At 46.4% G+C, this 25,577-nt stretch overlaps 1 protein-coding gene across 1 annotated transcript in view; it reads left to right on the forward strand.

Annotated features, from left to right (window-relative positions):
* Nucleotides 1-25,577, forward strand: part of sli (slit guidance ligand) — a 793,209-nt gene that overhangs the window by 212,507 nt on the left and 555,125 nt on the right. Inside the window, exon 3 of the mRNA XM_084583167.1 lies at nt 16,034-16,105. Within this exon, the coding sequence (XP_084439293.1) occupies nt 16,034-16,105 (72 nt within the window). The remainder of the gene's footprint in view (nt 1-16,033; nt 16,106-25,577) is intronic.

A 25,577-nucleotide genomic window follows, 5' to 3' on the forward strand; every position in this document is an offset into this window, starting at 1 on the left:
CTTCTGCATAATGATTTTCAAGCCTACCTTTCTACTCTTCCTGTCTAGGTCACCAATCATTATTTGGAGTTCATCCCCCGAGTTGGTAAGCAAGGCAATCTCATCACCAAATCGCAGATTACTGAGGTATTCTCCGTCTACCCTTATCCCTAACTGCTCCCATTCCAAGTCTCTGAATACTTCCTCTAAGCAAGCTGTGAATAGTACTGGGGAGATTGTGTCTCCTTGCCTAACACCTTTCTTTATGGGAATTTTGTTACTTTCTTTATGCAGAACTATGGTTGCTGTACAGCTATTATATATATCTTCCAGCACTTTCACGTACGGCTCGTCTACCCCGTGATTTCGCAATGCCTGCATCACCGCCGATGTTTTAACTGAGTCAAATGCTTTTTTCGTAATCAATGAATGCTATGTATAAGGGCTGGTTATATTCCGAGCATTTTCTATCACCTGATTAATAGTATGGATATGATCGATATTAGAGTACCGTTTCCGAAAACCTGCTTGATCCTTTGCTTGATTGCAGTCTAAGATTGTCCTGATTCTATTAGCGATTACCTTAGTAAATACCTTGTACGTAACAGACAGTAAGCTGATTGGTCTGTAATTTTTAAGGTCCTTAGAGTCCCCTTTCTTATGAATGAGGATAATGTTTGCATTCTTCCATGGTTCCGTTACCGTCGATGACACCAGACACAGCGTATACAGGGTGGCCAGTTTTTCTAGCACGATATCCTCCCCGTCCTTCAGCAAATCTGTAGTTATCTGATCCTCTCCAGCTGATTTCCCCCTTTTCATGGTTTCTGATGCTTTCTTGACCTCGTCCTTCGTCACTAGTGGAATGTCTGACTGTTTTTCCTTGCTGCTAATCTCGTTACGGTCCTGACTACTTTGGCTACTGCAGAGATCTGTATAGAACTCCTCAACTACTTTGACTATCTTGTCCATATTCGTGATGACGTTGCCCGCCTTGTCCCTTATCGCATACATCTGGTTTTTGCCTATGCCCAATTTCTTCTTTACCGCTTTAAGGCTTCCCCCGTTCTTTAAAGCATGCTCAATTTTCTCCATGTTATACTTCCTTATATCGGCCACCTAGTGCTTATTGATTAGCTTTGATATCTCGGCGAATTCAATCTGGTCTGTTGGTTTGGAAGCTTTCATACTCTAGCGTTTCTTAACCAAATCTTTCGTCTCCTTAGACAGCTTACCGGTATCCTCTCTAACTATGCTGCCGCCTACTTCTACCGCACATGCAGTAATGATATCTCTGAAATTACTGTTCATTGCTTTTAGGGTAATGTCGCCATCCTCGGTTAGAGCTGAATATCTATTCTGTAGCGAGATCTTCATTGAATCACTGCCTTGTCGTGGCGGAGGGGCTTGCTAAACTCGATGAAGTCGCGAGCTCTGCTGTGTAGGGCTACCCAAGATAGGCAGGTCACGGCAGAGAGTTCTGACAAAATGTGATTCACTGGAGAAGGTAATGGCAACCCACTCCAGTATTTCCTGCCAAGAAAATCCTATGGCCAGAAAATCATATGGCGCCGGAAGATGAGCCCCCCAGGTTGGAAGGCGTCCCACATGTTACTGGGGATGAACAAAGGGCGATTCCTAGTAGCTCCAGGACGAATGAAGCGGCTGGGTTAAAGCCAAAAGGACGCTCAGTTTTGGATGTGTCGGGAAGCGACCGGAAAGTCCGATGTTGCAAGGAGATATATCACATAGCAACATGGAATGTAATATCTATGACGCAAGGTAAACTGGATGTCGTCAAGCGAGAAATGGACAGATTGAACATTAATATCTTGGGTATCAGCGAGCTGAAGTGTACCGGAATGGGAGAATTTAACTCCGGCGACCATTATGTCTTTTATTGTGGTACGAATCCAAGAGAAGGAATGGGGTCGCTCTCATAGTAAACAGAAGAATGGGCAAAGCAGTGCTAGGGTACAACCCCAAAAATGACCGAATGATTTCACTTCGGATCCAAGGTCACCCTTTCAACATGACAATTATCCAAGTCTATGCACCGACCACTACTGCTGAAGAAGCTGACGTTGAGTGATTTTATGCAGACCTACAATGCCTTTTAGACTGCACCCCATCATCATACATCGTTTTTCTCATAGGAGACTGGAATGCTAAAGTCGGGAGTGAAGAAATATCCGGAATTATAGGGAAGTTCGGTCTTGGCGAGCCAAATGAAGCTGGGCAGAGGCTAGTAGAGTTTTGTCAAGAAAACAACCTGACCATAGCGAATACTCATTTTCAACAGCACAAGAGGCGCCTGTACACATGGACTTCACCGGACGGTCTGTACAGGAATCAGGGACACGGGGACGAACATGGCAGACAAAGGTGGAACTACTGTGTCTTCGGTAATACTAAAAGCTGTTTCTTCATTGCGGCCACTTTCAAAAAGAGTCGGCAGATGCGAGGCGTCAAAATGAACCTCTTGACTCCGGCAGTCCACGGTAGCGCCAGAAAACTTCAAGAAGTCCATTCCTAAAATGATGTCATGCGTAGAGTGGGGTAAGACTACGAATTCGGCTTGAAAAATTGCACCACCCACAGACACTTGCGCACTACACACACACGCCTCTCCACTCACACCACAAAACGTTGAAGCACGGTCATATTCAAACATCACTTTGCGTCCCAACAAGCGCCGAAACTGATTACTCCTGACAGACACAGTCGCACCCGTATCCACCAAAGCTAATGTAACACACCATCAATGAACACACGAATTTTGTTTTTGAGCATTGTAGTTGGAGGGATGTTGGCACACAGCGCATTTCCAGCGGCCTCACCCCCATTGGTCGCACTGGTTAGTTTTCCTGCTGAGAATGCTGAGGCGACTTGGAGCGCCGTCGTGGTAATGGAGAACGACGCGTACGGAAGGCGGGTGGTGGAGTAACACTTCTATCAGATGCAGGGGAGTGGTCGCGGAGATTCTGGTTATGGATGTTGCGGTAATACCCATGCTGAGTATTTGATTGTTGAAAAACGGGACTGTATTGCCGATTGTTGGGTACTGTTGGAAGCGCCGGACGGTTATAGCGAGGTGGGAACCTACTGCGGCAGTATCTGGCGATGTGCCCTTCGACGCCGCAGCGGTAGCATATCGGCGGGGAAGGTAGAAAATGCTGTTGTGGATAAGAGCAGCGGACAGCTGGGCGCGTCATAGGCCTGGCTGAATGCTCATACTGCTCAGGAATCCTGGTAGATCGAATGGAAGATCTATGTGCACTTGAGGCGACGTCATACCTTGGGGCGTCAGGCATCGACGCATTCCGGTTGGCGAAATGCATAGGAGGATAGTCAATAGAAGCTGCAACTTCAGGAGCTTGTGGTAAAGGCTGCACTGTAATCGCTTGTGGTGGTGAAGCCGGCCGTCTAGATACCCTCTGGACAGAGACCTCAGCAGATTCATGCAGGGGAAGTGGGTTGAGCCGCAGGAGTTCTTCCCCCACGATTTGCCGGATCGTCGACGGAAGATCTAGTTGGGCGTGGTCATCAAGGCTGGCCACTGTAGGCACGTTGGCCAGCCGCCCAAATTTTGGCACGATACGACGCGTTTTGAGAGCTTGAAAAGCGTGGATGTGTTTAATAACATCGGAGACGGTTTCAAGGGTGTCTTTGGCGATTAAAAAGTTGTACACGTCAGCCGCGATGCCCTTCAAAATGTGGCCGACTCTGTCTTCTTCGGGCATGTTGGAATTCACACATTTGCACAATCTGAGGATCTCTTCTGTATAAGTGGCGCAAGTTGCATCCGGCAATTGAGCTCTTTGAGCGAGGGTCTGCTCAGCCCGCTTTTTGCTCGCTACAGAGTCACCAAAACGCTGTTTGATCTCGGTGGCAAACCGCTCCCAAGTTGTCAAATTGTCCTCGTTATTCTCGAACCAGGACATAGCCGTGTGAGTTAGAAAGAAGACATTTGTGAGCATGGTGATAGGGTGCCACCGGTTGTACCGACTAACTCTTTCATAATGAAGTAGCCACTTCTCAACGTCCTCACCTTCTTCTCCTGCAAACGGTCGTGGTTCCCGGTAAGGCTGGCAGGGAATAGAGCTGGAGGGGGCAGGCCTGCCACCAGCCTGGTTTGCAGCGTCGCAGCTGGCGCGGTTAGATTCGGTGTGATCCATGATGGTTGGAAGCGGTGCCAGTCCAGCAAGGCGGCGACTACGTCGAAACTCCAGTTGGTTTGCTGCGCCGTACTTAGGGATCGAACGGAGCACCTTCCACCAAATTGTTACGATGAAATAGCAAAGGGGTGTTTATTTACAGTGATATGGCAGTGGGATAAGGTGAAGCCTACTAGCCCCCAGGCACCAACGCTTTCTCCTCTTCTTCTCCCATCACAATCCTTCATCGTCGTCAGTGGCGTGACAATATATATATATATATATATAGAACAAAAATAGGTGTTTTTGGTTGCTAGATGTATTCACGCGCAAAGAATGCTTTTTACTGCTTCTTGTTTAAGTTTTATTTTTTTAGTCGACGTTTCGTCAGGAGCCGAAACGTGTCTCACTGGACTACAATGCAGCGCACCACCGATCGGCGTTCGATTGAAGAGCGTTAGTGGTAGGCATGTTTGAATTTCACTCCTAGGTTCCAAATTTGGGTGTCAACATCACGGAATGACGATTCGTTTTGTACCACCCACCGTACCCGCCACGGTGTCTCAGTGGTTAAGGAGCTCAGCTACTGGGCTGGTTACCCGGGTTACCCGGGTCGAAAGTAGGCAAAACGCAAAGGTGTCCGCGTTCTGTGAGATGTCATTGTAGGTTAAACATCCCCTGGCGGTCGAAATTATTCCGAAGCCCTACACTACGGCACCTTTTGCGAAAGCAATACTACTCGCACTTTCAAGCCTTCGCGTGACCCGGCTGTAGTCACACCCCACGTGACGCTGTGACGTCACACCCTACGTGGGCTGGCAGGAGGCTGCCAACTTAGGTCTCTCGTTTCACATGGGACGGTTATGTCAGAATCAGCCTGCTAGGACCCTGGCATTCACGCTACCCCTATAGGCCACTAAGGCACGTTCATATGGGTTGGTTAAAGCGGGCTTTATATGTGGGCTGAGGAAGAAGAACGCTCGGTCACCCGCAGCTAATGCTTTCGCTCAAAATTTGGTTCATCAGCGTTGAACCCTTTTTCTCTCTTTCTTCTTTGACTCCTACCTCCCTCTCTTCCCCTATGGTGCTGTTTAGGTGTCCACTGAGAAGTGTCACAAATACATGCTCCTTTCCTCTAATCCAATTTAACAATTTATTGGTACGGCCCCCGGAAATACCAAATCACCAGAGGTCGTCTGAACGACTCCCTCACACATTTTACAGCTCGACTTAACTAGGCAGTTTTGTGTTCATTAACCCGTCGAACCGTTTCACACCGGTCCGATCCTCAGGTGAACAGCGATTAGACCACAATTTTGAACCAAATTGTTCGTCCTGCTCTACGCAAGGAAATAATTTTACAAAATACTTTCGGCACATTTACTGATTTTCGTAAAGCCTTTGACTTCATAACATTGTGGAAGATAAATTGCGTAGATATGGTGTCAGAGGAAAGGCATTGCTGCTTATCATATCTCGATAAAAGCGAACAATGTGTTAGCATTATTGGCTTTTGCTCCTCCTTTTAATATGTCAAGTGGGATGAGTCAATAACATTAAAGTTGCATAAAAGTCTCAGAGTAGTTTTTGATGAGCATTTTAAGTGGCCTGATCATAATCAACACATCACTGGTAATTTATCAAAAAATTGTAGGTGTGCTCTGACGATGTCATGATATTCTGCCAGTGGAGATTAAGAAAATGATATGCATTATTCAGATGAACTATTGCCATTTTGTGTGGGTACACACTTAAACCAGCTTCTTGTTGTGAAAAAAAAAAAGTGATTCGTATTATTTCATCTGCAGACCTCCATAAACCACCGTTATTTATTTTGCAGTAATACACAATATAATTTTGCTTCCAATGAAATTGAAGGAATCCTTGAAACAGGCCAACCTCGGCAACGTACTAGTTATTACTGTCAAGTCTTCATACTGGCTACAATGATATGAATGGTGGCATGAAAATACCGGTCTCAAGTAAAGTATCTTGTTGAGAAATTTTCTTAAAAATGTCATGGATAATAATATGTAGTTTTTTTTTTCTCTTGAGTGTCAGTGTTTCGTTTTCTGGCGTGCTTCTTTTTCCTATCTGTGTCATCTCAGAAAAAATATATGCTTACTAGTGTAGTTTGTATTCGTCCTCATGGATTCCACAAGAGCTGAGTGGTAGCGTGTTCTGGATTTTTATGTTTCATGTTTGCTTGTATGCATGTTTTTTTCCTTTCTATGACTTCAAATCAAGCCAGTTTATTTTGCAGGGGAGCTGCAAGAAAAAGCTGCCCCTTGGCAGCTTCACTGGCCCGCAGCATTCAGTTTGGCATAGCGGCAGCATCCGTAACCAGCACAAAACATGTAAAAAGAAAGAACTTATGTACAGTACAGCATTGCAATATAGGGTCAGTTATCATTGAATAATTCAAGCGAGAACAATCATATTTTAAATAGTATTGCAAATGAATAAAAACAAAAAAAGGAAAGAAACGCACACGAAAAGTGTCACGAATAATGTATGTATTGATACATATATTAGAACGCTCCTGAAGTTCTAGTTATGTGTTGAAGCTTCTTGTACGTGCACGAGCATACATACTCGTTTAGTAAAGACGGAAGTAGAAGAACCGAGTTGTTCTTTTAACACATTTTCTCTTTGTTGTATAAGCGCAGTCTCTTTTTTGTTGTTTCCCTTTTAACTCTGAACCGATATTTATAAAGGTGAAAGACTTTAATTATTCTTGAAGCATCTCACTGAGCGCTGCATAAGGGGCATTGTATATTTCTTTTGCAGTGGGTGAGTCATCTGTCCCCAGACCAAATGGCATTGGGTATAATAGGTTTCACCCGTGCAGGAACCTATAGAGTTAGCTCTTGTGATACATAATTAGCATCCCACCGCGTACTGGATGAAAGTACCACCCCGAGACATTTAAAATGGTCGACAATATCAGTTGTATTGTTATTGAGCAGAATATTTAGGCTAGGATGGACACACTTATTTTTTGCTCAAAAGATTACTGCTTTTGTTTTCATTAATCCACATGGAATTAACAGTGCCCAATCGTGTAATGATTTCAATGTAGTATTACATAAATACATTATTTTTGCAAATGAGACTCTGAAAAGAATAGGCTTACATCGTCGGCATATATTACATATTTTGCAGCAGTGGATATACTAACAACATCGCTGAGATATATATTGAAGAGCAACGGCCCTAAAATGCTCCCCTGTGGCACACAAGTTTCGCGGTCTATCTGAACTTCGATGGGACTGATATGTTTGTGATTGACAAGATTAAAGGCCTTCGAGAAATCCACAAGTGCCTTATTCTCAAATTAGGATCTAATTGCTCAAGCAGTGCCACGAAAGCCATATTGGAATGGTGTCATTTTCCCGAATGAGAAAATAGGCAAAATCGATACTAACCTTCGCAACCTGCATTTTATCTGTAAAGAGTGCGGCAATCAAACACATGTTACAAAAAGTGAGCAAGAATCGGTGCAATGACATCGGCTGGCAGAATTGCTCTTGTCTGGGGTTCATAGTAAGCACCATTCGAGCCCGCAAAGAAATCGCTACTTTCCGTCGGACAGCATGCGACTACCCACGGTGCATGTTTAATCGAGACCATTTTTTGCCTCAAGAAGCGTAAACTCTATTCGTCGGCTTAATTATTTTGAAATTGTTTAAAATGTCTCAGGTTTACGCGTAGTAAGAAATATCTGTTTATCTGTGGCTTTCGTATATTCCGATGCTGTCGGCGCTGCTTTAGAGGAAAGTGGATGTTGTAAATGCAAACAGTTGCGTCATGGTGTTTAGCTACAGCACTCCAGTCTGCAACGGAGACCTAGAAAGCGTCTAATGTTTGATGTGTAAATAATTGGCTTGCTGCACTTTTATTGTGTAGCCAGTTTTCGTTGCGCAAAGAAATACAGGAAGATGATCGCTAATATAGCAAGACAGGACTCCCGCATGAACGGTAGATAATACAGGATTGGCGATAAAAACGTCTAATACAGATTTGGAATGCGTAGTTACCCTAGTGGGTTCACTAATCACGTTAACAGATCTATTGGAAAGTATAATTGTATTAAATTCCCCCTGGAAAGGATTACTGCAGCTCATATCTATGTTGAAGTGAAAGCTGGAACATTATCGTGTGGTAGCAAACTGACTCTGTGATCAATACACCAAGTATTTCATGGTAATTGTGTTCTAGAAAATGGCCAACAAAACTCCTTATTAAGACAAACAACTCTCATCATCCGTGCTCTGGGTCAGCATGATATAATACTACAGAAAAATCCTCTAGGCACTCATTTCTAACAAAGCGTTGTGGGGTTGTAGTAGGGGGATAAATGCGTTTGCCCCGGCTGACAGTCCGAGCTCTCGCCGACCACTACGGGCCCTGCTCTTGGGAACAACAAACATGCATTTATTGCTGCAATAATATTGATACGTGGCGAGGTTAGTGCACGAAGGTTAGTCCAGGTTGACGCAGCACACAAAGCACAGAATCACAACAGCGTTAACCTTCTTCTAGCACTAAACGTTGCTACCACTTTGTCGTCGTCTGTGTCACTGTTTCTGATCGTTGTCTTCTTTAGCGTCCAGCGATGCAGGGCATATATGTCACATTACCCCCCCCCCCCCACGAAAAGCACAGTCCCGGTGCGCGCTAGGACGAACTACTGCAGGGGTAGTACGGCTTCATTCTGGCGACACGAACAATCTCGGTGCGTGGCATAGAGGACTGTCGCGGCGGATGTACAGGGGCGACCTCGTATGTCACAGGGGTGACTGGCCGTAAAACACGGTAGGGTCCTGAGTAGCGTGGCAAGAGCTTCTCACACAGCCCAACTTTACGAGCGGGAGTCCAGAGCAAGACGAGTGAGTCCGGAGAGTAGTGGACATCCTGGTGGCGAGAATCATGGCGCCGTTTTTGAGAATTTTGGGAGGAGGCCAGTCGTCTGCGAGCAATAACACGGGCTGCGTCAGCTCGGGAGATGGCGTTAGGAACGTAGCAACTGGCGTTAGCGGTGGGAGGCAATACGCTGTCAAATGGAAGGGGAGGTTCACGGCCGTATAGAAGATAAAACGGTGAGTAGCCCATTATGTCGTGACGAGAGGAATTGTACGCGAACGTTACAAACGGCAAATTAATATCCCAGTCACGGTGATCATCCGAGACATACATAGACAGCATGTCCGTGAGCGTGCGGTTGAGGCGTTCGGTGAGGCCGTTCGTTTGTGGATGGTAAGCGGTGGTAAAATAGTGCTTAATGGAGCAGTACCGAAGAATTTCGTCGACTACTCGAGCAAGAAAGCAACGGCCACGGTCAGTGAGCAGCTCGCGTGGATCACCATGGAGCAGGATGACGTCGTGGAGAAGAAGCGCAGCCACATCAGTTGCACAGCTGGTGGGTATCGCTCGGGTGACAGCGTAGCGCGTAGTATAATCCGTGGCCACTGCAATCCATTTATTCCCCGACGCAGAAAGTGGGAAAGGCCCGAGGAGGTCAAGACCAACTCGGGAAAACGGGTCTACTGAGATGTCGATCGGCTGCAGGGATCCAGCAGGCATAATCGACGGCTTCTTCCGTCGCTGACACCGGTCACAAGAAGCAACGTAACGTCGAACAGAGCGATAGAGGCCTGGCCAAAAGAAGCGGCGGCGGACGCTATCGTACGTACGAGATACGCCAAGATGACCCGCTGTGGGTGCGTCGTGCAGCTGTTGAAGAACGGTGGTACGCAGGTGTTCGGGGACTACGAGCAGAAGCTCGGCGCCATCTGGTCGCATATTCCGTCGGTATAAAGTGCCGTTGTTGAGCATAAACAGAGCAAGGATAGCATCAAGGTGATCGGTGCTGAGGCGATTGATTATGCTGCGAAGCTTGGGATCTAGGCGCTGTTCATGGTGAATGTTTGAAAGGTCAGAGATGGCCAACACATATGTGTCATCGTCGCACTCGCTCGCAGGTGGGGGATCTACCGGGTTGCGGGACAGGCAATCGGCGTCAGCGTGCAGTCGGCCAGACTTGTGGACGACGGAAAAAGTGTATTCCTGAAGGCGGAGGGCCCAACGACCCAGGCGACCAGTAGGGTCCTTCAGCGTAGAAAGCCAGCATAAGGCATGGTGGTCGGTGATGACGGAGAACGGGCGGCCAAACAAGTAAGGGCGAAACTTTGTAATGGCCCACACGAGGGCTAAGCACTCACGTTCAGTGATCGAGTAATTCCGTTCAGCCGCAGAAAGGAGGCGACTGGCATAAGCAATGACGCGAGTGCGACCCATCTGCTGCTGGGCGAGTATGGCACCAATACCGTGACCACTGGCGTCGGTGCTTACCTCCGTTGGTGCCGAAGGATTGAAGTGTGCCAGTACGGGCGGGTTGGTGAGACCTGCAATGAGCGCAGAAAAGGCTTCGGATTGTTCTTGGTCCAAGCAAAATGCAGCGTCGTTCTTCAAAAGATTGGTGAGTGGACGAGCCGTCTCCGCAAAGTTAGGTACAAACCGCCGAAAATAGGAGGAAAGCCCAAGAAAGCTACGCACGTCACTGGTACAACGGGGTGTAGGAAATGCCCTTACAGCACGTATTTTGTCTGGATCGGGTTGAACGCTGCGAGCGTCGACCACGTTACTGAGCACCTTGAGTTCACGTCGGCCGAAGCTACATTTCTTCGAGTTCAGCTGAAGGCCAGCTCTTCGGAAGACGCCAAGAATGGCATCAAGGCGATGAAGATTGCTCTCGAATGTAGAAGAAAATACAATGACGTCATCGAGATAGCACAAGCACGTCGTCCATTTCAAGCCGCGCAGGAGAGAGTCCATCATGCGCTCGAATGTTGCTGGCGCATTACACAAGCCGAAAGGCATCACCTTGAATTGATACAGGCCATCGGGAGTGACGAAGGCGGTCTTCTCCCGGTCCCGTTCGTCGACTGCAATCTTCCAATAACCGGAACAAAGATCAATGGAAGAGAAATAGCTGGCACCGTGCAAGCAGTCGAGGGCATCATCTATCCTGGGGAGCGGGTAAACGTCTTTCTTTGTAATTTTGTTGAGGCGTCGGTAGTCAACGCAGAATCTCCAGGTATTGTCCTTCTTTTTAACAAGCACGACAGGCGACGCCCAGGGACTGCTCGAAGGCTCTATAATGTTTTTTGCTAACATCTTGTCCACTTCATCTTGTATGACGCGTCGTTCGGAAATAGCGACTCCATAAGGTCTTCTGTGAATTGCGCGGGCGTCTCCGGTGTCGATACGATGTGTAACGAGGGACGTTTGTCCTAAGGGGCGGTCACCAAAATCGAAAATGTCACTGTACGAATTCAGAAGACTCGTAAGTGCTGTAGCACGGTCAGGGCGCAAATTAGGTGCAACCATTCCTGATATGCGAGCCTCCGGAGATGGGGACGGTGCAGGTCGTGTCGACACTTTAGCAGTAGGGTCAGGCAAAAGAGCGGCAACTGTGACGTCAGACAGTGGGGTCAGCTCGGCGAGAGTAATGCCCTCAGGAAGAACGTGCACAAAAAGGCCGAAGTTCAAGACTGGAATATAAGCGTTGTTGTTTTCTACGTGCACGATGTTATGAGGGAGAGCGATTCTACGCTGCAGTGTCACGTCGGTTATGGGGCAAACAACGTAGTCGCCATCAGGAACGGAGGGGAAAGGCGTCATGAGCACATACACTGCAGTTTCTGGTGGCAGACGAGTAAATGTAGAGGAGCGGAGACGGAGCGTTGAAGTATCAGAGGCCTGTTTGTCAGGACAGAGTGGCAGGTCCAGATGAAGCAGTCCAGAAGAACAGTCAATGAGCGCGGAATGTGCAGTTAAAAAGTCGAGTCCTAATATAACGTCGTGAGGGCAACTGGTGAGGACTGTAAATAGGACAGGGATATGGCGGTCGGCAATGGTAATTCTTGCAGTACACATACCAATAACAGTAGCTGTATTGCCATCAACAACACGAACGGTAGATGAGGAAGCGGGTGTGAGGACTTTGTTGAGGCGTTGATGGAGCGAGGAACTGAGGACGGAAATGTGGGCGCCAGTGTCAATAAGGGCAGTAACTGAGACTCCGTCCACAAACATGTCAATGAGGTTACGTCTGGGTGCGAGGGTCAGTTCCGAGTTGACAGTCCGGGTCGGTAATGCAGCGTCACTCCCGGGCGCTGCACTCGCTAGTTTCCCGAGTGGGCGCCGGCGTATGATGGGGAGGAGTTGCGACGAGGCAGCGGGGAACGAGATCGACGAGACCGTGGAGATGGAGATCAGCTGGAGTGACGGACACTTGAGACGGCTTCGGTGTGAGGTTCACCAGGGTGAGCAGGGAAGTGTCCAGGTCCATCATATGCGGGGCGGAGCTGTTCAGGTTGGGCAGGGAAGCGTCGAGGTCCGTAGTAGTACCGATGATCAGCGTTGTAATAGGAACGAGGTGTGGGAAAGGTGCGACCGCGGCAATAACGGGAAGTGTGGCCGGCTCGACAGCAAATAAAACAAATTGGCCTGTCATCTGAGGTGCGCCACTCTGCAGGATTGCGATTAACGTAGCGACGTGGGGGAGCTTGGCTAGTGTTTCCAGCAGCCACTACAGGAACAGGATGCGATGGTGACGAGGGCGGTACTTCGTTGGAGGAAAGACCGACGTTGGCACGTTCCTGTCGGACAACAGCCTGTAACATGGCCACGGTGTCAGGCACTGGAGATGGGAATGGTGCAGGAGCTAATGCCTCGAGTTCTCGCCTGACGATCCGAGTCATTGTTGCGGACTGAGAAGGCTGTTGCAGAGGAGCCAGATCATCACAGGATGATGTGGCTGCCGTGTTCGGAAGGCGCTCAAAGCGATGTACCAGGCGTCGTTGTTTAGCCTGCTCGAATCTTCGGCAAACTTGAAGCACCGACTCGACTGTAGAGCAATCCATGCAGAAGAGGATGTTGAACGCGTCATCTGCGATGCCCTTGAGGATGTGCCCTACCTTTTCACTTTCCAGCATGGAGCTGTTCGCCTTGCGACACAGCGCGAGCACGTCTTGGATGTAGGCCAGGTAGGACTCCGTGGTGGTTTGGGCGCGAGACGAAAATTCTGTTTTGGCTGCGAGAGCCCGTCCAATGGGCTTCCCGAACAAGTCGTGAAGCTTTTGCTTGCAAATTTCCCAGGTCACCAGCTCATGCTCGGGATTTTGAAACCATGTGCGAGCGGTTCCCGCCAAATAGAATATCATGGCGATTTCCACTGGTCGATCGGAGCTGGGCGCCCGAGCCGGCCTAAAGCGCTACAGAGCGAATCAGCCTTGGTCGACCAGCGGAACGTGTAGAGCGCGCGGCGGAAGTAAAGCTGAGCCAGTTTCAAAAGTTGTAGCCGCATCCCAGCGCCAAAATGTTTGCGGTTGATAAATAGGCAGGAGTGCGGCCCTCAACAACTTGCTTTCTCATTTTTTTAACGCTGCAGACGTTTTTCGATAGACGCATTTCGACATATTCGCGCAAAAAACGGTGACATCCAGCGTCCTCTGTCGATGTCGCTGAAACGGTCAAAAACAGCCAAAAGAATCCAGGGACCAGCAGCATCCGGAAGTGACCGCGTCAGCGACTAGGACTTCCGGCGAGATCCGACTTCGGTCGGCGGATCGAGCTGGAGCGTCCCGAGCTGCCCCAAACGACCAGCGGAATACGCGCAACCTATCTTAGTCGACCAGTGGAAATCGAAATCATCGTCCCGGAGCAAGAAAACGTGCTCCGTAGCGACCAGTGGAAATCGCCATCAGATTGGCCAGCATGATGGTCGCGTCCCAATGATTGTTCCGGCTACATCTCTCGTGTTCATCCAGCCAGTCGTCCACATCTGTCTTGTCTTCGCCATTGAAGATCGGAGGGTGACGGATTTTTGTGAGGACGAGTGGTTGCGCCGATGTTGTTGCGCTGGTAGGAGCTGCCTCAGTGGTCATAGTGGCCGTTGTTGACGTTGTGATCCCAGGTAGGTGGCGGCCACTGCGCAAATCCAGCTTTCGGCTGCTTAAATGGATTTATGTGTGCACACGGGGATCTTTGGTCACCTCCACCAAGATGATACGTGGCGAGGTTAGTGCACGAAGGTTAGTCCAGGTTGACGCAGCACACAAAGCACAGAATCACAACAGCGTTAACCTTCTAGCACTAAACGTTGCTACCACTTTGTCGTCGTCTGTGTCACTGTTTCTGATCGTTGTCTTCTTTAGCGTCCAGCGATGCAGGGCATATATGGCATATATGTCACAATATGTTCGCCCACGCTAGGGCGGGGGATAAACTCCGAGTCCGGAGAGGGCGAGCAGGCGGAAAAAGTCCCGCGAGGATACGTCCCCTCGTGCCGAGTTCCCGATGCCCGACTTGCTTTGCCCGCGTGCAAGACCAGACAAGACCAGGGGTGGCGCTTGTGGATGGATGGATGGAATATAGGAGCGTCCCCTTTGAAACGGGGTGGTAGCAGTAGCTATCATGCTCATTTTTCTCCCTATATCCTAATTATTGATTTAGATTGGTTAACTATACCATCGTTCTATTTATTAAATTTTTGTTTCTACATTACTAACATTATGTCACTTCTCTGCTTTTAAGCCACCAATCTTCCAGTCGTTTTTTGCTAGCTTCCACCGCCGGTTTATTCACCCGGCCACTGGTATCTCTAAACCCCAGAGCTTCAGGAAGAGTGACTGTGCCTGCATCGACTTCCGGATGGATACCACCACATTGGAGTATAATATGGTCAATTGTTTCACTGGAGTTACCACATACAGCACATGCGTCATCTTCATTGTTAAATTTCTTTTTGAAGCTGCGTGTTGTAAGACACCCTGATCTAGCTTTAAAAAGTAGGGCACTGCCTCTTGAGTTATCAAAGAAAGCTACCTTCCTGATCTGCCTTTTCCACTTTCGGTATAATTCCACACTCTGTTTCTTTTCCATAGAATTTATCCAATTTTTACCTTCTCTGTTTTTCACCTGTTTCTTAACGCTCTTTATTTCTTCGTCCTTGTGACCAGCATACTTACTAGTTATTTTCCTAGTTCTTTTCTTCCATTGTGAGTCAACGCTTTTTAAGTACAGGTATTTAAATACTTTAGCTGCCCATCTGTTACATTCCAATTTCCTCAGGCGTTCCTCATATAATATTTTACTCTGATCTTCCCGTACTTCGAATGATGCCCAGCCTATACTGTGATACTAGCGTCATTTCTCGATAGTTAAACATCAACCATCGACACTGGCGCCTTCTCGTGATAGCTAGAGTGACTACCGCGGGGGAAAGCCGACTTTAAAAAGAAGGAGGGACATTTTAGAGACCCGAAGGGAAGTTTATCTGCAATTTTATTCGTTCGGAAGGTAGGTCAAAATCGCGATTATAGTTTACTATCAGTCCCTCTACAGTTTGTCGTCATCTCGGCTTTTGATTTGCACCCTGCGCGCACAAGAATGGGCCCAATGGTATACTAAGCAAAGTGGTACGTTTTAGCTTTAGCCCTGCGTTTTGTTTCCTTCGGCAACTTTGTCAGGTTCTCTTGGAATCCTTAAGATCGCTTTTCTTTTGTAGCCATTCATCCCGCTGACGTGTCCCGGGCACTTCCTTGATAACTTGATACGAATTGGCAGACAATGGATTTAGTCATCTGCTCCTAAATTCGAGATCATTGACCTGCTGCTGGACGTCAAGCTCCTGGACAGTTTTTCTCATTGACTTAATTTCTCTCGATTTTGCACTGGCAGTTCGTCATGCTCAGCTCACTCGAATGTTCCTCTGAAGGATGGCAGCGAAACATTTCCCATTCTGTACAGACATCGATGTAACAACTGAAATCCAACCTGTCACAGACTCTTCCCACCTGAAGTGACGAAAATGAAATTCCTTCTTGCAGGCACCTGATGGAGAATGAGATACACACGGTGCACCGGAGCGCCTTCGCCGACCTCACGTCCATGGAAAGACTGTGAGTACAATTGGCACACTGTGCTTACATTCATGTATCAGAACAAAATAGAAGATGCTCTGAAAGCTAGGTGAACAATTCATGTCGCTACAAGGCACGTAATTATACAATATCTGTACAAAAAAAGGCATGAACGTTTTAACTGAACGGGTGAAAAAAGCTATAGAACATTTTGTACAAGTTGCCTAAATTAGGAGTATGGACAGTGGGTGCAGGAAAATGAGCCGTTGCCATGTCAAAGAAAATATTTACTCGCAATTAGACCTTAGTTAAATATTATTTATATTTTGCTGTTTGTACGCACCACTTCTTTTTTACGCTCAGAAGAAAGATTCATTTTAATTTGGTTTCGTTCATGATATCCGTGATTGTAAAGGAGTTTTCTATTAATCGCGCTTATATGTTTTTTTTTTTTTTCTTTTTTTTTTTTTTTTTGCGCTGGTCCCCATAAAAGAATATAGTATTGCAGACGAGAAAACGTTCGAGTATAATTTAGTAGTCTTTTTAACCACACTGGCAGCAAGTTTATTGCTTTGACGGTGAAAAACCTGTTCGTATTTTTTGAATTTGTAAACACCAGTTTAAATTATTGGTGAAATAACTTCAAGGTATTTGTAATAGGTTAATCATCCTAGCAGTTCACCCCGAAATTGCATGTTTGATTCATAGCCTTATTTATGAGAAATCGCATACTTTCTTTAGTTGTGCTATAATTTATAATCGCAATCCACATTGACGGTCGTTCGTCTTTTAAGCATTTACATGCCTGTCCGTGAAAGCGTCGTGACTGTATTATGTCGGATAAAACATCATTAGGCGATGGCTTTCTAGAGTAAAACCAAGCGTCGTCGAGAGGAAACTGTGCTCTCATTTTGGCTAGTTAACTTTCATTTCATTACCGCGGACACATTCTTTGCTATCACCAGGCGCACTTCAATACTGCCGGAGATTATGAGCACCTCAAGCTTCACAATAGCATTCGTAAAATGACTCGTAAAACGCGTCGGTATTTGGGATTTTTTGAAATGTCGTAACAGTTCTAATCTGTAAGTGAAATATTATAGCGCTTGAAAACGTTTTGTTGGCATATATAGAATCACCTAGACTTGAACAATTTCTATTGATATCTAGATATTTGAAGTCACCGGCTAGTGGAAGCATAGAAGCTTATAGATGCCTATTCGTTTAGTCAAAGGACTCACCCAGATATGTAGTTTCAGCATTTTATGCCGGAAGACTGTACCTACATTCACGAAACTCTACTTGAACTATGTTTTGTACTATACTGCATCTAGAACAGCGCAAATATTGGAACAATTCTTTTTTAGGGCAGAGCCATCTTTGCCTGTGACGAGTTGATGATCTGAATGCATCGCTGACATCCCAAAAGAATAGGTCAAAGTGAGGGCCACGCTGTAATGAGGAGCTCCTCACAAAACTTTGTCCATGCCTCGGATCCCCAGCCAAACGCTTTACCAATTGAGCCACGCCCGGGATCGTGAATAGCGCACCTTAATTCTCTACCGTGAGGATGATAGCAGTGATGATGATAGGCGGCGCATTGGACTGAACTACATTAGATTGGACTGGTTTTCATTGGACACGATTGGATTGGATTCTGCTTGACTGGAATAAACTATACTTGATTGACTGGAATGGATTACATGAGACTGGATTGGTTTGGATTGGATTGGATTACACTAGATTGCATGGGAACTGACCCTGACAACGTTTAACGCTAGAACCCTTACTAGTGAAGCTAGTTTAGCAGTGCTATTAGAGGAACTAGAGGGTATGAAATGGGATGTCATAGGGTTTAGTGAGGCTAGGAGGCCGAATGAGGCATATACTGTTGTGAAGGATGGGCATGTACTGTCTTATCGAGGTTTACCGGAGAGACGAGATCTATGAGCAGGTTTCCTTGTCAATAAGTATATTGCTGGTAATATAGCTGAGTTCTATATTATTAATGATAGGGTGCCAGTCATCGTAATTAGGCTTAATAAGCGATATAAACTGAAGGTTGTACAGGCCTATGCACCTACATGTAGTTATGATGACCAGGCAGTTGAAAGCTTCTATGAAGATGTAGAATCGGCTATGCGAAAATTAAAGACGCAGTATACTGTACTAACGGGCGACTTCAATGCCAAGATAGGGAAAAAGCAGGCAGGAGACCAGAGAGTAGGTGACTTTGGCATTGGCTCTAGGAATAGCAGGGGGGAGTTACTAGTTGAGTTTGCAGAGCGTAATAACTTAAGAATCATAAATACCTTCTTCAGCGAACGGAAGAACCGGAAATGAACATGGAAACGTCCTAACGGGGAGACTAAAAATGAAATTGTCTTCATACTGTGTTCAACCCCCGCCATTATGCAAGATGTAGAGGTAATCGGAAAAGTGCGATGCAGTGACCATAGGATGGTGAGGTTCCAAATCAGTCTAAATCTGAAGAAGGAACGCAACAGAGTAGTACGAAAGCAGTCCATCAACAAATTAGCGGTGAGGGGGAGGGCAGAAGAGTTCAGGATCTCGCCACAGAATAGATATTCAGCTATAACTGATGATGGCGACATTACCCTAGAAGCAATAAACAATAATTTCAGAGATATCATTACCGAGGGCGCTGTAGAAGTAGGCGGTAGGATAGTTAGAGAGGATACCGGCAAACTATCTAAGGACACAAAAGATTTGATTAAGAAACGCCAGAGTATGAAAGTTTCCAATCCAACAGACCAGATAGAATTGGCAGAGATATCAAAGGAAAGCTAATCAACAAGCGCAAAGTTGCCGATATAAGGAAGTATAACATGGAGAAAATTGAGCATGCTGTAAAGAACGGGGGAAGCCTGAAAGCGGTGAAGAAGAAATTGGGCATAGGCAAAAATCAGATGTATACGCTAAGGGACAAGACGGGCAACGTCATCACGAATATGGACAAGATAGTCAAAGTAGCCGAGCAGTTTTATATAGATCTCTACAGTACCCAAAGAAGTCAGGACCGTAACGAGATTGGCGGTAGAGAAAAACAGTCAGACGTTCCACCAGTGACGAAGGACGAGGTCAAGAAAGCATCAGAAACCATGAAAAGGGGGAAATCAGCTGAAGGGGATCAGATAACTAAAGATTTGCTGAAGGACGGGGGGGATATCGTGTTAGAAAAACTGGCCACCCTGTTTACGCAGTACCTGGCGTCATCGACGGTACCAGAACCATGGAAGAACGCAAACATTATCCTCATTCGTAAGAAAGGGGACACTGGACCTTAAAAATTACAGACCAATCAGCTTACTGTCTGTTACGTATAAGGTATTTACTAAGGTAATCGCTAATAGAATCAGGAAAACCTTAGACTCCAATCAAGCAAGCGATCAAGCAGGTTTTCGGAAAGGGTACTCTACTATCGATCATATCCATACCATCAACCAGGTGACTGAAAAATGCTGGGAATATAACCAGCCTTTATACATAGCATTCATTGATTCATCATCATCATCATCATCAGCCTGATTATACCCACTGCAGGGCGAAGGCCTCTCCCATATTTCTCCACTTAACCTGGTTCTGTGCTAGCTGCATCCACTTGACCCCTGCGAACTTCTTAATCTCATCCGCCCACCTAACTTTCTGCCGCCCCCTGCTACGCTTTCCTTCCCTTGGAATCGAGTTTGTTACCCTCAGCGACCATCGGTTATCCTCTCTTCGCACTACATGTCCTGCCCATGTCCATTTCTTCTTCATTTCAACTAGAATGTCGGTAACTTGAGTTATTTCTCTGACCCACTCTGCACGCTTTCTATCTCTTAATGTTACCCCCCCCCCATTTTCCGTTCCATAGCCCTCTGGGTTGTCCTCAACTTAAGTAGAACTCTCTTGGTTAGCCTCCACGTTTCAGCCCCATAGGTGAGTACAGGCAAGATGCAACTGTTGTATACTTTCCTCTTGAGCGATACCGGTAAGCTGCTAGTCATAATCTGTGAGTGCTTGCCAAATGCGCACCATCCCAATCTTATTCTTCTTGTTATTTCCTTTTCATGGTCCGGATCTGCGGTTACTACCTGTCCTAAGTAGACATATTCGCCTACTACTCCCAGTATTTCGCTACCTAATGTAAACTGCTGTTCCTTCCCGAGGCTGTTGAACATTACCTTAGTCTTCTGCATATTCATTTTCAAGCCTACCTTTCTACTTTTTTTGTCTAGGTCATCAATCATTATTTGCAGTTCATCCCCCGAGTTGCTTAGCAAGGCAATGTCATCAGCAAATCGCAGATTACTGGGGTATTCATTGATTACGAAAAAGCATTAGACTCAGTAGAAACCTCGGCGGTGATGCAGGCATTGCGAAATCAGGGGGTAGATGAGCCGTACGTGAAAGTGCTGGAAGATATATATATATATATATATATATATATATATATATATATATATATATATATATATATATATATATATATATATATATATATATAGTTCTGCATAAAGAAAGTAACAAAATTACCATAAAGAAAGGTGTTAGGAAGGAGACACGATCTCCGCAGTACTATTCACAGCTTAGAGGAAGTATTCTGAGACTTGGAATGGCCGGGCGCACTGAGGGATAAGGGTAGGTGGAGAATACCTCAGTAATCTGCGATTTGCTGATGACATTGCCTTGCTAAGTAACTCAGGAGATGGACGGCAAAGAATGATTGGTAACCTAGACAGGAAAAGTAGAAAGGTAGGATTGAAAATCAGTATGCAGAAGACTGTCACCCGTTAATAATTATGAGGATTATTAACGATTCGCCCTTAACGGTGCGCACACTCCCAGACACCCTTAGAGTTATTGGGGGTATTTGTTCCGGTCGCAAAGGAGATGCCCTCGACTTGCGTGACAAGCTCAGCCGGAATTCAGCTACCTTGTAGTGACAGAAGGGGGTGGCCATTTGGTGCCCACCTGTCGCCGGTTCAAGCCAGAGTAAGGGTCGGAGTCAGAAGTAACAAACAAAACAAACATTATACACAGCAAGAGACGATACAAAGGAATACACAAGAACACTTGAAATGCACAGACGAGAGGTTCACAGAATACAAACGCTAAACATGCAACTAGAGAGATATTCAATAACACAGAGGCTTACAATACAAGTCTATACATGAGAGAGTCACGTAAACAAACACCAAATTGTTCACCGGGCACTGTTGTAGTCTGACCCCTCGAGAGTCACGATGTGGCCGCCATGCAAGACGAGCGCCGCTCCCTCGTGGGCTTGCCAGCAGCGGGCGATTCCCGGGAGTCCAGCCGAAGCACTCGCGAACACGCCGCAACCACTGACTGACTGACTGACTGACTACACAAACGGCGCGGCCTCAATAAATAGGGCGCGCCGCGTCTGTCTGTTAAGGCGCGCTAAGGCTAGCGCGCACACACACTTAGCTTCGCTGGTGAGAGCGCTCCCTTTTCCTCCCGTCGAGCCGCGCGTCGTCATTGGCCACGACCCGTAGAAAATTCTGGAGAGCTCTGGCTTATTCCAGATGAGAAAGAGGGTGACGGCGACGCGTACAAAGCGACGGGCTCTCTCGCGCCGGGAAGGAGGCTTTTCTCGAACCTTGTGGATACTTCCATGCGGCGCCGCAAGGGCCTCGCGCCGCGCCGGCTTGATAAAAATGTGCGCCGATTTCGTGGCACTAAGGTAATGCTCAACAGCCTCGGGAAGAACCGCAGTTTACGTTAGGTAGCTAAGCACTGGAAGTAGTAGGCGAATATGTTTACTTAGGACAGGTAGTAACCGCAGATCCGGACCATGAAAAAGAAATAACAAGAAGATTAAAATTCGGATGGAGCGCATTTGGCAAGAACTCGCAGATTATGACTAGCAGCTTACCGGTATCGCTTAAGAGCAAAGCATACAACAGTTGTATCTTACCTGTACTCACATATGGGGCTGAAACATGGAGACTAACCAAGAGGGTTCTACTTAAGTTGAGGACAACCCAGAGGGCTATGGAACGAAAAATGGTAGGGGTAACATTAAGAGATAGAAAGCGTGCAGAATGGGTCAGAGAAATAATTCAAGTTACTGACATTCTAGCGGAAATTAACAAGAAATGGGCATGGGCAGGACATGTAGTGCCTAGAGAGGATAACCGATGGTCGCTTAGGGTATACAAACTGGATTCCAAGAGAAGGAAAGCGTATCAGGGGACGGCAGAAGTTAGGTGGGCGGATGAGGTTGAGAAGTTCGCAGGGGTCAAGTGGATGCAGCTAGCACAGAACCGGGTTATTTGGAGAAATAGGGCAGAAGCCTTCGCCCTGCAGTTGGTATAGTCAGGCTGATGATTACGACGATGGATGGGATTAGATTGTATTCGAAAGGAGTAGGCAGCCCACTGCCAGGCACACATGCGTATATCGCCTAGCTTTCGCTAGCCCTGGGTGAATTACCAGAGGTGAAGCACAACTAATGTTTTCTCTTTCCACTTGAGCCATGAAGCTCGTCATCCAGTCACGGTTGTCTTTCTTATTTAGTTTCAGCATTAAAAGGCCGTCACGGCGACTCCTTTCTCTCAACAGGGGGGTTTCTACAGAGCACGCCGCTATGGCACGGAAGAACGACACGGCAGAGTGTCTCAGCATGTCGCTCTCTCCTCCTCCGCTGCCGAGATGGAGGCCAGGAGGGGAAGGATGAGAGCTCCCCTTGTTCGCTGCATCGTGCGGGAATGCCGAATCCCGCAAGATGCGAAAAGCAAGGGGCCTGTGCGTTCTCAGCGTACCTAAAGTCGAAATTTCCCTTCACTACCTCCCATGGCGTGAGTCATTTTGGGACGTTAACCCCAATAAACCAAACCAAGAAGCTTAAAATCGCGGGGGTGTATACAGCGGTTTCGTATTGGTTGGTTTGGGTAAGTGTAGCCAGCTTTGAAAGGACGCTTGTTCGAATCCGGGCATAATGTTTTATATACTTATTTAGATGAGTACTAATTATATCTCCGCGCATTTTTTCGAAATCGGAGCCACTTTCTTTCTCCTGAAACATACAGGAATTTCCGGAATCACAGCAGTTTCATGCAGTTCAACCTGCGCAATAAACCGGTATATCGAATTGTACGTGATTTTGTTGCGCGCCGTATGCCTGTACGGCATCACAATTCGTATCGGAATTGTGACGCAACGATACTTGGAATTATATATGCAGTGCAGTGCTAACCGCTAAGCAAAACCGTCGATCCTGAAGGTGCGGTCAACAGACAAGAAGAGCTCAAGAGAGAAAGAGGCATAAGATGCTGAAACACTACAAGAACGGGCTGACCGCAATAGGCTAAGACGCTGTTCAACGGAAGCTTTCTCACGACTGCCGGATTACCTATTTATTTATTTATGATTACCCTCAAGGCCAGGGGAATTTCAGAGGGGAGTGGTTACAAAAATAATACAACAGAGGTTAAAGAACAAAATTGAAAAATACAAGCGTCATGTTCCTGGTTATACATTTTTAGCTGCTATAGTAAGAATATAGTTGTAAGTGCAAGGCAAAAATAACATTGTTGATTGTAACAGCAATGACTACAATTGTTAAGGGCCTGAGTATACAATGTTAGCTAAGTTGGCACGCAGGCTGTCTTGAATGCTGGCTGTCGATCTGGGAAGGTGTGCGGGAAATAAACGACTGAGCTTTGGTTTTGTATGATGTGATGTCGACTTAAAGGGCAACTCCGGTTGTTTTTTCATCATTTTGTGTTTTTAATTGAATTACATTCCTCGGCACGTCCCGACTCCAACACAAAAATCCGTTTTCCAAAATTCCAATTAGAAGTATTTTTAAAAAAGAAAAACAGCAAATCGAAACCAAAACTGCTTTCACGGCCAGAAACGACGTCCCATTTGACGAAATGGTGACGTCACACTCAGTATTAGAAAAACACTCGTACGTGCGTTGGATGGTGAAAATAAAGTATGGAAATCATGATGCACTGCATAAAATGTCTGAGGTAGTTCAATATAAGTCCCACAATTTCATAATCACACGGGAAGTGAACAATAACGCCGGTATACTGTTTGTGACGTCAGAAACTCAGTGTTGCCTGCAGAAATACTCCCAACTTAAGCCATGAAAACGGCATATTTTAAAGTCGTATTGCGCGTGAACGGATTATCGTACGGCGCCCAAATTTTGTAGAATGCGTCAGAAGGGAGAGGAGAACCTTTGGTAAAAGTTTCACTACAATATTCGAATGTCAAAAAACCCCCGGAGTTGCCCTTTAATGTGCATCATCAAGCCGGGATGAGATGAAATACGGAACAAAAATGAGTTCATCTCGTAGAATGGGGCAATTGTAGAAAATGTTATGAAATAGGCATAACCGTGAGGATTTTCGACGGGGGGCTAAAGTAGGAATATTTAGCGTGTTTTTCATGGAGGTGACACTTGCTGTACGATTGTAGTTAAGAAGGATGAAGCGGGCAGGGTTGTTTTGCACTAGCTCGAATGAAATAGTTAAGTTAGTAGAGCTTGGATTTCAATATGATGATGCTTATTCGTGTTTAGTGCGGATAAGCGTTTTATACAGCGTTAGTTTTAATGAAGTAGGAGCGGGGGAGACGTTGCGCGCAGGTAGCCTAACATGCTGTTAGCGTTGTTGATTACGGTGTTAATGTGGAGCGACCAAGTGAGAGAAGACGTTATATGGACGACAAGATATAGATATGATGTGACAGCTTCGAGTACAGTGTTATTGAGATTATATGTATTAGTAGTAGGTAATGTGCGGTAAACACGTAAAACTTTGCATTTTGAAGAATTAAGTTGCATTAGCCATAATTTACACCATGCAGATATGGAAGTGAGATCGTCTTGTAGAGCACAGAAGTCGTTAATGTTAATTTCACGATAAATAACGCAGTCATCAGCAAAAAGGTGAAGGTTAGAAGATACACAATTAGTTAAGTCGTTAATATAAATTAGAAAGAGGAGAGGGCCTAAAACCGAACCCTGGGGTACGCCAGTATCGATGGGACGTAATGGGGAAGATGTATTGTTAGTAGTGATATGATCGGAGGACCGGGAGCTATAGGACTTCACCGCAAGGCGTTGAGGAAGGCAGAAGACGGCAGGAGTTGTTAGGAGAAGAGCAAACTAAAGATTTATGTTACATATTTACAAAACAAAAACGTGCAAGCACGGGAAGGAGCGAAGTGGCTCTTAAAAAACTGAGAGCACAGGCGAGTCACACTGAAGCAGCTCTCGTAGGCTGCTTAAATCACCTTTCAGTCCCACTGTGGAACCCGCAGTTTCCCAAACGTCCAATAGGCGCTGAGCCGCTTTTTTTGGCTCCGCCCATGGCTTCTTTGGCTCCGCCCAACTGTTCCACCAGCACCTCACGCACAAACGCGCACACATACACACACCTCCTCGCACTTGTAAATACGGTATACCACTGCACAACAGCCAGGCCGTCCCCGTTGTTCTCTCTGAAACGGCGATGTCCCCATC

Source organism: Amblyomma maculatum, chromosome 1 (assembly GCF_055883805.1).
Source record: "Amblyomma maculatum isolate TAMU_Amacu chromosome 1, ASM5588380v1, whole genome shotgun sequence".
Classification (NCBI taxonomy): domain Eukaryota; kingdom Metazoa; phylum Arthropoda; class Arachnida; order Ixodida; family Ixodidae; genus Amblyomma; species Amblyomma maculatum.